General features: G+C 51.3%; 4 protein-coding genes across 4 annotated transcripts; 3 read left to right on the forward strand and 1 right to left on the reverse strand.

The window, feature by feature from the left end:
* Positions 1–1,722: 1,722 nt before the first annotated feature.
* On the forward strand, positions 1,723–1,932 carry W97_07551 (uncharacterized protein; the record flags this gene model as incomplete). The annotated part of the gene is made up of 1 exon (XM_007785420.1): positions 1,723–1,932. The coding sequence occupies one exon, from the start codon at positions 1,723–1,725 to the stop codon at positions 1,930–1,932; it is 210 nt and encodes a 69-aa protein (XP_007783610.1).
* Positions 1,933–2,025: 93 nt separating this feature from the next.
* On the forward strand, positions 2,026–2,271 carry W97_07552 (uncharacterized protein; the record flags this gene model as incomplete). The annotated part of the gene is made up of 1 exon (XM_007785421.1): positions 2,026–2,271. The coding sequence occupies one exon, from the start codon at positions 2,026–2,028 to the stop codon at positions 2,269–2,271; it is 246 nt and encodes an 81-aa protein (XP_007783611.1).
* Positions 2,272–6,650: 4,379 nt separating this feature from the next.
* On the reverse strand, positions 6,651–8,399 carry W97_07553 (uncharacterized protein; the record flags this gene model as incomplete). The annotated part of the gene is made up of 2 exons (XM_007785422.1): positions 6,651–7,631; positions 7,692–8,399. The coding sequence occupies 2 exons, from the start codon at positions 8,397–8,399 to the stop codon at positions 6,651–6,653; spliced, it is 1,689 nt and encodes a 562-aa protein (XP_007783612.1).
* Positions 8,400–9,835: 1,436 nt separating this feature from the next.
* On the forward strand, positions 9,836–11,302 carry W97_07554 (uncharacterized protein; the record flags this gene model as incomplete). The annotated part of the gene is made up of 1 exon (XM_007785423.1): positions 9,836–11,302. The coding sequence occupies one exon, from the start codon at positions 9,836–9,838 to the stop codon at positions 11,300–11,302; it is 1,467 nt and encodes a 488-aa protein (XP_007783613.1).
* Between the last annotated feature and the right edge of the window lie 241 nt (positions 11,303–11,543).

Below are 11,543 nucleotides of genomic sequence, written 5' to 3' on the forward strand. Positions count from 1 at the left end.
TTGTGGAGCTCATCGCAATGATTGTTTATAACCTCGCGGTCGAAATCTTCAGCAACTTTCACATTTTGGATCTTGAACCTCCAATGGCACCTACGAAGTTATACCACCCACAGTATTAGAACTGGATGCAATAGCGACAAAGAGCGCATGAGATCGTGGGTTATAAGGTCAAAGCCCAGATATTCAGAGGCGTTATGACCTTTGACCGAGGCAGTTCATGGGACGAAGTATGTACAAGTCCCTCATACCTCACCTATGCGGCTTCGAGAGTACCGGGTCCTTCATGGCCAAACTGAGACTATCGTGCCCCTGTATCTAGGAATACATCCATGCATCCCTGACAGGAAGGCTCTTTAAGCTTTCCGAGCACCAGCTTGAGCAATTTTTGACGCTCGGAAAGGCTAAAAGTCGACAGCCATGTAATGGGCTGCTCCCCTTCACTCCAGAATTAGATGCGCAGACTGTAGGGAGCTGAGATCCGCTACAACAAAACATCATTCGAAACAAGTATGACCGTAGCCTGGCAGTTGGGGTGACGGACCGTCATGCTGGTATCTCACGCAAGATGGAAGACTGTCTTGACATCATCGAATACATGAACCGTCATCGAGCTTCAGAGACATGGCCGCGTCAAGGACCTGGTAGCTGACCTGTGAGCAGTTGTTGTTGCTAGGGTCAACTGCATTTGCATTCATCGCGCTCTTTTCTGCGTATGTTCCGAATGCAGAAACTGGAGGAGTGAAAGCAGAAGCAGACGCATTGTTCTTGTTCCGGTCAACCTTTCCCGCGCTTTTCTACCTTCCGCAATGCGCGATTACACAGGTTTCTAGGGTAAAGTCCGCTCTAGCATTGCCGTCACTGACAGTGCATAAGATTGGATGTGCTTGAGGAATTGACGCGTCTGCGGACTGGGTCGTCGCCTGGACCAAGGCAATCGGGCCGGGAATTCAATAACATTAATACCACGCCTTACAGCAATAGCTGTGGCTGTTACTATCCGGATACCAGTACTAAGGGTGCTGGCTGTTGCTTTAGCCGCGATGACTTTGGAGACCCTCCGACTATATCGCTAGAGTGTCTTCTAGGCTGTTGTTCTCGGGAAATGTAGAGGTGCTTGATCATTGCTACAATAACTGATGGCAGCTTGTTTCTGAACCCTTGGAATCCCGACAACCACCTACCCAAGCTAAATAAACAGTATCATACAACAGGGACTAAGTTCTGATTGCAGGTGGGAAGGGTTTGGAAACGCCAAGAGCCCAAGAGGTCAATGGCTTGACAGCTGAACATCGTGGGCCCTGAATTCTGCTCAGCTTACTCTTTATCACGAGCTTTTGAATTTACAGCGCGACCACTCTGCAACCACATATACCCTGTCGGGCTCGAGAAACCTCCACACCGTCCCGCGAACTAGCTCAGACTGGACAAGAGCGTTCAGCTTCCACGTGGTAGCCATGCTCGAAGACGTAACAGATTACCTCTTATCCAACGGTGTAGCTGACACAAGTGGTGCAGGCAAGTCCCAGAGGGTAAGCTATCCTTCAAACGTTGATGACTGCAGCTGTGGCTTTTGGATTGTCTGGTTAACGATTCGTGAAACCGTAGCCTATATAGTAAAGCTGAACCTCTCAACCAAAAACCTCAAAAACTGTCTCAAGCCCTCGACACTGCCGAACTGCCACGTCTCAGTCAATAAGTCATATACGACTATCGTCAATCGAAATGTCGTTCCCCACGAAGCCTTGCTATATCAGATACCTCGACAACGGCTGGGAGAAGTCGCGCGAGCACCCAGTCATGGCCTGGCACGAGAAATACTGCAACCTCGTTGACTCGCGCGCCTTCGACACGCCCTACTCAGACTGGCACACCGACGACTTCACGCTGCACAAAGCCGACGGCACGGTCGTCAAGGGCGGCAAAGAGGCCTAGGAAGCCTTTGCCGATATCTATCGCCCATTTGCCGCAAACCTTCATGACCCGGTCTTCCCGATCTGCTGGGAGACGGAGGATGGTTGGGAGATGATGGGCTGGGCGTATGTGTGCATTGATCTTCCTGTGGCGGGAGACCAGCCGAAAGTGAAGGATAGGTATGGGAAGGAGTGGGACGTGATCATACCGGGCGCGTTCAAGTTTGAGTATGTGAAGGATCCGAGCGCGAAGCATGATGGGATCAAGTTCAAGAAGATGGAAATATTCTATGATACCGGACCTGCTCTCAAGAAAATGCTCCAGAGGGGGATGATCAAGCCTGAAGAGCTGATGCAGTAGCTGATTGAAGGTGGATCGTCGGTTTGATGAGTTTTGTGGCGGTTTTTCTGCGTTTATTATTGTGACATGTGATTTGTCCGTCTTTGCAACTGTCTGCATGCTATCCTTCTATCTCAAACATAGTCTATGCATTCACGTCTCTGCAAAGGTTATTTTCACAACCTACAACTATCGTACATCCTAAGAACAGTAGTAGCTACTCTCTTCACCTTCAACTCCCAAATTATTACAAAACAACTAATTAGTCTGGTGCATGCATTCAACCTCGCACCGATTACTATTGTGGACAAAGTGGCTGGTATGTGTCTTGAGGAGAATAGCTTCGAATCCTTGCCATCGCAAAGGGGGAGATGAACATATGTCCGGTTACGTCCTATGCGAGGTTGTTTACCTATCGCCGAAGCCCCTTTTCGCGTTTCCCGTTAGGACCGTCTCAATCTATTATTCCGATACCATTCAAGCTTTAGGACCACGGTTGTTTAGTGACTCGACTCTCAAGCCCGTGATATCAATAAGATGATGACTGTTTCGGTGCAAGGCAGAGCGTTGAACTTAGCGGCTTCGACGATCGTAAATGTAAATGACACGATGCTGAAGATGCTGCTCTTTCTCCCGCATTTTCTAGCAGCTACAAGTAGAGTTTTGGTCACCTCGTTCTCTTTGAAAGCTATGAGTGTATGGTATATAGGAGGTGAATATAGTGAATGTGCCTTTTGTCTTCACATTATTCTGATCTTAGTTTTTCCGAGCTCCGCGTATAAAACGCCCCGGTGCGCATTACTCCCTGCTTCTACGAGACGTTGGGCCAGTCCGATTCGCTCGTAGATCTGCTTCGACTCGTCTAAATATCGCAGCACTAGTGATACCTCCGACCTATGAGCTTCGATCCTGACAATGCCAACGCCAAACCGGTAGACCCGGATTCCCTGCTGAGTCCCTATACCAACTATCTTGGTGTCGTGGTACCGGAAACCAAGTACTCGGCCTCGTACTAATCGAGCTTCGGCCTGTAAGCCACCTCTTAATGTACTCAGGAACTGGATATCTTCACACAATCGTGATTTTACTTTCTCTAAGTTCTGCGTAAAGAACAGCCCGATCTAGATCGTGCCCTGCGTGTGGTCTGCGTTCGGCTGGTCCAAGCCGCTCGTAGACTTGCTTCCTCTCATCCAAACATCGAAGCACTAGTGACTCCTCGAGTTGAAGGTCTATGAAATCGACAACATCCATGCAAAACCAGTAGACGTGCATGATTTCCCCATCTTCTATAGCGAGCCCTTGCTTGCTGGTCTAGCAAACAATCCCAATCGGTGGACCATTCCTCTAGACTCTGGACATGCTTAGGGTTACGTAATCTTAGCTGATCAAAATGGCCACGCTTCAGATCAAGGGTCCCAGGCGCGATGTAGCTCTTGACTTGGAGACGACCCGACTTAGGCTCGCCATACCGATCCGCTCCAAGCGGGACGCATCCGACTTCGAGAATCTGGGCACACTTCGCCGCTAGGCCACGACGAGACGGTCTGCAATCAATTTCCCGCCCCACTGGAGCCCAGGACCAGCTTGGCGCACGCCAACGGTCTGCTGGTGAGGACTTGCTGCCGTAAGAGCTTACGTGCCATAGAAGGCCCTCCACGAGAGTATATTCCCAAAGACCCACGAGGTATCTGCTGTTAAGTTAAGACTGCATTTGCTTCGCAATACCAGACAGTGCAGGGAGGGCGTCCTTTCCGCAGATCAGACTTTTGAACGAGTATTCTTCGCATATCTTCTGCCACCTCGTCAGCGTTCTCTTTCGGCCGCTATCCGCAACAGCTTTGTAATGGTCGCATTTGGGGCTCACTGTCGTTGTTCCTTCTTTGCTAGAACATTCGCAGATACAAGTCGCCATGCATTCAAACACGAGTTCGTCTCTCCCAAAATGTAGCACCCTCTGAGATAGCAGGCGCTCCTGATAGAACCAGCCGCGGTCTAGCAAAGCGAAGTCCTTGTGATTACCACTCTTCTCGTGCCAGTGAACAGTATTGTAATGGATTTGGCTGTAGACTGTGTACACCGTGGATCCGACTCGCAATTGACCCAGTGCGATTGGCGCGTTAGACGGAGTACTGAAGAGACCACCATTACCATCCCTCGACATCGTAGCAGCTAAAGTGCGGAATGCATTTGAATATGTCTCTTGCATCTTCGCCGACTCTTTTGTCCAATCCTCTTCGCTATCCTGTAGGATGCAGAGGGAGTCGATCCATAACCAGCGTATATCAAGTTTGCGGGTAAACGAGATTGCATTCTGGAATGTTCTCGAGAGCAGTTCCCATTCAATACCTTTCTTCCTTCCCTCGAAGGTGTTCCGAGTTGTGCTTAGGTTTGCCCCAACAGTGACTTAGACACACATAGGGGCCGGCTTCACTATCTGTCTCTCGCAGGACAAGTCTTTCAACGCCAGGAGGATCCAGATCGAGAACGCGTGGTAATTTTGAGTTCAAGTTCTTTCGACAAGCGTCGTGCGTGTCTATACACTGCTGCAACCAAGCGACGAAACGAGCGAAGCTCTCTTCGGATGCCGTGTCACCCAGTCCATCGATGTGAAGCGGTGCCTGATGCGTCTGCCATGCTTTAGCGTTTCACTGTATACGGCAGGATTACAAATCGGAATTGAGTACTTACTATCGCAGGAGGTAAATCGTAGCTACTGTCGCTTGCAAAAAGTGCGGCCGTTTGGAAATGAACTTTATCCACCCTCTCCCTCTAAGGCTCATCATTCTATAGAGCACGCATGATACTTTTACCTTAGTTAAATACTTTTACATACCTTTCTTATAGCTATATCTATCTATATTAGCGTTTATCTAGATACAAATTAAGGAGTATATAGTAGAAAATCTTTAAGTATTATAAAAACCGCTTACTAGTATACTATATATAGGTATCTAAAGAAAATTAAGTGCACTATAAAATTATATATTTTAGTAGATTATTATCTATATAATGCTACTACTCTTCTTAATCTTTAGCTATCAGATAGCTATAGCTGCGCTAGGTCTTTTGATAGCATTTAGTTATATCCTAAGCGTCAGGTTATTATGTAGAACGTAGTTATGGTCTTTAATGATTAAGGGGGGGAGGGTGGATGAAGTTTGTTTCCAAACGGCCGCACTTTTTGCAAGCGACAGTAAGCCAAGGGACGTTTGTGTCTTGATCCTCTTCGCGATAAGGGCCTATTAGGATTAGAATCAAAACCAGAAGTAGAAATAATTAAGGAACACCTCTAGCGGTTGTACGGATCCCAATGAGACAGCCGTCTACGTTAGAACTGTAATGCTGGCCTCACACAACTAAGTCCAGACACTTCGATTCGAGATTCTTACCTGACACAGTAAAAATGCGCGTAGGAGGGATAAGGAGTGCCATGTTCTCGCGACTTCGTAGCCTCTAAGTATCGGAACATTGCCTCGGTCGCCTCACTAACAGTTGCTGGAGACCAGTGTATTGATCCCTGCTTCAAGTATGGATTGCGCTGCGAAAGCGCATTCACGAGTAGTTCTCTATTCTCTGCATCACTGCGCTTAATATAAAGCGACTGGCCCCTAATTCGCTCATAGACTGAGAAGGAAGCCATCCGAAGAGCTGCTAGTGCAGATCCAGAACAATGCTCGGACATGACCTGAGAGCACTCTGCCGGCCGCTGTAGTTCAGACGCGATGGTTGGTTGTTGATTAGATGCCTGGAAAGACTGGGAAATAGGCAGCCTCAGCGAAGCCGAAGTCGAGAGCAGTATCTCAGAAGGTTGAATCGTACGTGCCCGAAGATCTGCCAACTTGGATCGCAGTTGACCAGCTTTCCATCCCTGCAGCCGTGCACGTTGCTAACATGATAGCGCAGACTCAGAGCATTTAGCATTATTAGGATCAGATTAGTATCAACCACGACATGTGTTGTAGTGCTTGAATAGGATCAGCGTGTGTGAAGAGAACCTAAGTACATCATAAAATGTTCTAGCTTTGGTTCGCTTGAGAAGAGGGACGACATTTAGTAATTATCGAGGGCTTTATGTTGCCATATTTTTCCCTGAGTCTACGCTATTCTGTCAGCAACGTGCCGTGCAGCATCACGCATTGTTTCGATTTCGCGTTCCATGCACGATATCTCTAAGAGAACGTCAAGCTACATTGTCAGAAAGATGTCAACAATGTCGAGTCGAAGAATATAAGAGCCTAGGAACAGTGCGTTACATACGACGATAGTATATTGATCAGTGCGCTTGCTATTCTCAATGCTAACTCAAGTGACACCTGACATCCGAACAACCCTATAAACTCACGCGCAGATAACTACATACACGCACTTCGATCAATCCTCCTCTACCGACCTCACAGCGCTCAATGGGCCACACTCGGCCTCCTGAAGACCGAGCTATTCCTCCTCTCTGCTACCGCAACACTCAACCTCCTAGTCTCCTCGCTATTGAAAGAATCCACGTTGGTATGTTTGAACTTCCTTGCAGACACCTCCTTCGCAAACAGCACATCCAGCTCATCATATGTCCTGCCCTTTGTCTCCGGCAGCCGGAAGTACGCCCAGACAAAGGTGAGGAAAGCAGTCCCGCCCCAGAAGAAGCCCGTATAGCCGCGCGCATTCCATTGGGTTGGATTCATGAAGTAGGGCTGCAGAACGTTGGAGATGACGCCGCAGATGTAGTATGCGTTTCGGGCGAGGCAGACCGTCTTCTGGCGCAGGCGCGTCGAGCCCATCTCGGCGGGCAGCGCCCAGCCGAGCTGTCCGATGGAGAGCTGGAAGGTGAAGGTCCAGGCAAGCGTAAGCACGGCTTGCGCCATGCCGTATGATGACTCGTAGGTCCGAACGTTGAGAAAGCCAATGATACAGAGGATCAAAGACATCGTACCCATGCCCCAAAGGTAGATTGTGCGCCTGCCGAAGTAGGGCATCAAGCAGAACCAGGAGATGAGTGTTCCAACAAGAGCGAGACCGGTGCCGCCGACGTTCAGATTGTAGGTTTGGGAGGTGGTTAGGCCAACCTGCTGGAAGAAGTAGGTGCTGTTGTAGGCAAAGGAGGAACCGGAAAGGACCTGGCCGGCGAATGCGACACAAGCGATCTCAGTTCGCCGGCGTTCGAAGCCCTTGAAGCAATCCCAGTAGGACGTTCCGACGGAGAGCTGCTCCTCGAGATCGTTGGTGTGCACGATGGTCGCTAGAGTCTCTTTGGTGTCGATGTTGGCGGACTTGGATTGCAGGCGGCTAAGAGACTTTTCGGCCTCCTCAAGGCGGTGGTGACGGACCAGGTGCCATGGTGACTCGGGAGCAAAGCAGAGGAGCGGGATGAGAAAGACAGGCCAGACCCACTGGTAAGAGGTTAGCATTGTCTCTCCTTGCTACACATTGATGGACTGTAGAAAGCGTACCTGGATCGCGAACGGAATGCGGTAAGACCACTGGTTTTCAATCTGAACCAGGCCCGCGAGTACACCTGCGGCGATCAACTGGCCGATAATGAAGCACATATTGGTCCAGCTGGTCAAATAGACGCGGAGAGAAAGCGGCACGACTTCGGAGGCATAGGCTGGAGCGGTAGTCGCGAAAACACCCCAAGGAAGGCCGCAGAGAAGCTGGCCAACGAGCAGCATCTCGATATTCACCGCGAAGAAGACGATGAAGATGAAGGCGCTGAGTGTGATAAGTGACGCTACTAGCACACGCACTTGTCCGAATTTTGCGACGAGATAACCATTGAGCAGGGTGCCGAAGAAAGCTCCAATACCGGACGCGTTGCCGAGACCGGCTTGCCATGGTGCCGTCAGTTGGTACTCTAATCCGTCGTCTGTCTGAACCTGTTGGCCGTACTTGCGCGCAAATTCGGGATAGGCGTAGAAGTTGCCGATGAGGATTGTATCGTAGCCTTCCATGATTACACACATGGAGACAGCCAGACACCAGAAAATGGCCTTCGGATAAGCTTTGAGGGCCTTGCGAATACCCATGCTGTGCTCAGCCTCGACCGCGGATTTCGCGTTCGCAACCAGATGCTCCCCTTTAAGGACGTGGCTATAACCCGCCTCCTCACGACTGGAGGTGCGGGTGTCGATAGCTTCCATATTGGCTTTCTCGTCCATTCTTGCGGTTCAGATGAGTAGAGTCCGCTTGAGCTCTGGTGCCGGACGGAGTGCACTTCGATGAAAAGCGAGAAAGAAACTGTGAGGAGCCGGTACGATGTGTATGTGGGAGGAGTCGTGCAAGGGCTGAAACGATGTAGCTCGATGAGATACTGCCTGTAGTGTGCGAGAAGACTGTGGGATGAAGACTGGGGAAGAACAAGGAAAACGGTTGTATTTATGTTTCGCGGGGGATATCCGAAAAGCTCGATGCTGCGCAGTCTAAGCAAGAAAGAGGACTGGGTTACTTGCGATGCTTCAGATGCTCAGCTGCAGCTCATTGGCCAAGACCTGGGAGACATGGTCGAGAACAAAATCACATGGGGTGAAAGCGGGAAAATAGTTCCACGCCGAATGGCCGTTGCACCCTTAGCGGCTGAACAGCGTGCAGCTACTCAGATTCAGTTCCCCGTGGGGAGGACTGACCGAAAATCTTTCCGCTGTGGTCTCAGTGCATCTCTCGTGGACCCCTCCTTTGCCGATCAGCAACGTCGGGGGCGCCTAAACCTTAACTCAACATCGAATAACTCAAGACTCTCGGAGAGCATTCATGGATATATTGGTCGTGACGTCGTCTCCTCGCCTGTCCCTTACAGCATTGAAGTGATCTGATTCGCAACTCTTCTCATCCAAGAAGACCCCGCACCTGCGAGGAGTGCCTAGAAAGAGGAACCCGAGCTGGGAGCCAAGATGCCGCCTGCATGTTCTGGGGGGAGCTCCGCGGCGGATCCCCTCCCGCCACTTTCGAAATCTTTCCGAAACGTGCACTGAGCTCGCGTGACAGTGGAGAGATTCTCGGTGAGTTGGGCGGCCAGATTCGCGGCCAGATTTGGGGGCTTTTTGCGGCTGGAAGAATTCCCGGCAGAACAGTAGATCCCGCACCGACGGCCAAGACGGGGAACTTCTCATGCGCTTCCTCACGGCTTTCCTCCGCTTCACTGGCCAGCTCCTCCGTAGATCCAGGTCCATTTACGCTTCCTATGCGGGCAGACTCTCGCTTGGGAACCTCGCGGTATGACGTGTTCGCGTCAAGGTCCCCGCTGTGGAGCATGGAGCTCCGGCCTGATGGTCTTTTTTAAGCTACCAGTAGGTATTTGTTCGGCACCCCGCCGCTGTGTCGTAAAACCTTCTTGTTATTCCAACTACTTCTCAGTTCTTCCTCCAGTCTCTCCGCAGCTTCAGAGGTTACGCAGTGTTCGATTGCTCTCACCTGTCCTGTCTCGCTACTTTGAAGGAAGATCACGCAGACCACATCTCAAATCCTTCTACCCCTCAATCCTCCATAACTGGAGCTTCGTTGCAGAAATCCCCAGGAACCTGATCTCCCAGCGTGTTACAACCCCTTGCTGTACTTGCGGTCCGCGTGACCGCTCTTCATCCAGATTCACCACGCCATCATGCTTCCTGTCCTGCTCCTGAGCGGCCTCGCGGCCGGCGTTCGAGCTGTCAACAACGGCTTGGCGCGCACTCCGCAGATGGGCTGGAACAATTGGAACTCGCTGGGCTGCGACGTCTCAGAGTCTCTGTTACTCGATACGGCCAAGAAGCTTATCGACGCCGGCCTTCGTGACGTCGGGTATAACTACGTTGTCCTCGATGACTGCTGGTCCGATGGCCGAGGCTCCGATGGTTACATACGTGTAGACAAGGTGAAGTTCCCCAACGGCATGAAGTCGATCGCGAAACACCTGCATGACAACGGCCTGCTCTACGGCATGTACTCCTCCGCCGGCGAGATGACCTGCGCCCGCTACGAGGGCAGCCTGGACTGGGAGAAGCAAGACGCGGAGAGCTGGGCGAGCTGGGATGTCGACTATCTCAAATACGACAACTGCTACCACCGCGGCCGCTTCGGTACCCCGGAAATCTCCTTCAACAGATACAACACCATGTGGCAGGCCCTCAACGCCACCGGCCGTCCGATACTCTACAGCCTCTGCTCGTGGGGTGAGGACTACGTTCATACCTGGGGCATGAGCATCGCCAACTCGTGGCGCATGAGCGGCGACATTTACGACTCATTCACTCGGCCAAACGATCTGTGCATCTGTACTAATGCCGCGGACCCACATTGCGTCGCGCCAGGCTCGCACTGCTCTGTCCTCAACATCCTCAATAAGGTCGCGCCGTACGCTGACCGCGGTCAGCCAGGCGGTTGGAACGATTTGGACATGCTCGAGGTCGGGCACGGTGGCATGACGGACGACGAATACGTTGCGCACTTCTCGCTCTGGGCCGCCGTCAAGTCGCCTCTGCTTATCGGCGCAGACCTTCGCCACCTAGATGCGAAGACGTTGACCATCCTCAACAATCCGGCTGTCATCGCTGTAAACCAGGACCCGCTCGGTCGCTCCGTTACTCGTGTGAGGAGAGACACGGATGTGCCCAAGGACAAGTACGGTGTCGGTGAGACGCAAGTCTGGAGCGGGCCGTTGTACGGTGGTGACGAGGTCGTCATCCTTCTCAACGCAGTAGGCGAGGATCTCGAGATGAGTACAGACCTCAATGAAATCTTTTTCTCTGACGGACCGGAGGGCTCGGCGCCGCAGACAAAGGAGAAGTGGGCTGTCTACGACCTGTGGGCGAACCGGATGGACGATGGTACTGCGCAAAGGATTCTAGATGCGCCGGTCACGGAGCTGGAAAGCGTCTTTAGCAAGGCGAACGTGTACAACAGCACGCTGACGCCGTATGTGGAGGGACTGAAGGCTGGCGATGAGCGGCTGATGGGCAAGAAGGTTGGAGAGCTGGCGCCGGGTGGTGAGCTCAAAGCGACTGTGCCGAAGCACTCTGTCAAGATGTACAGGCTGAAGAGCTTGGAAAACGGCGGGAAGAGGTACAGCATTCATCGCGATGAGTTGTAGACGATTCAGTTAGCAGTATAGATCTTGTCGCACTGAAGATTCAGCATTACACTTCGAGAGTCAAATTGAGAAACCTATATTTCATGAACATGATATAATAAGATAGGCCTGAGGTGGGCGGGGCCGTTCAGCGATCGGAGCCCGCTCAAGTAAGCCCATCAACCGGGCCCCGCCGCCCCGGTATAATGTTGTACTATGCAGTAGAAACGGGATAGGCATTATCTTCTAGGATAGGCAAAGT

This window comes from Coniosporium apollinis (assembly GCF_000281105.1).
Source record: "Coniosporium apollinis CBS 100218 chromosome Unknown supercont1.41, whole genome shotgun sequence".
Lineage (NCBI taxonomy): Eukaryota > Fungi > Ascomycota > Dothideomycetes > Coniosporium > Coniosporium apollinis.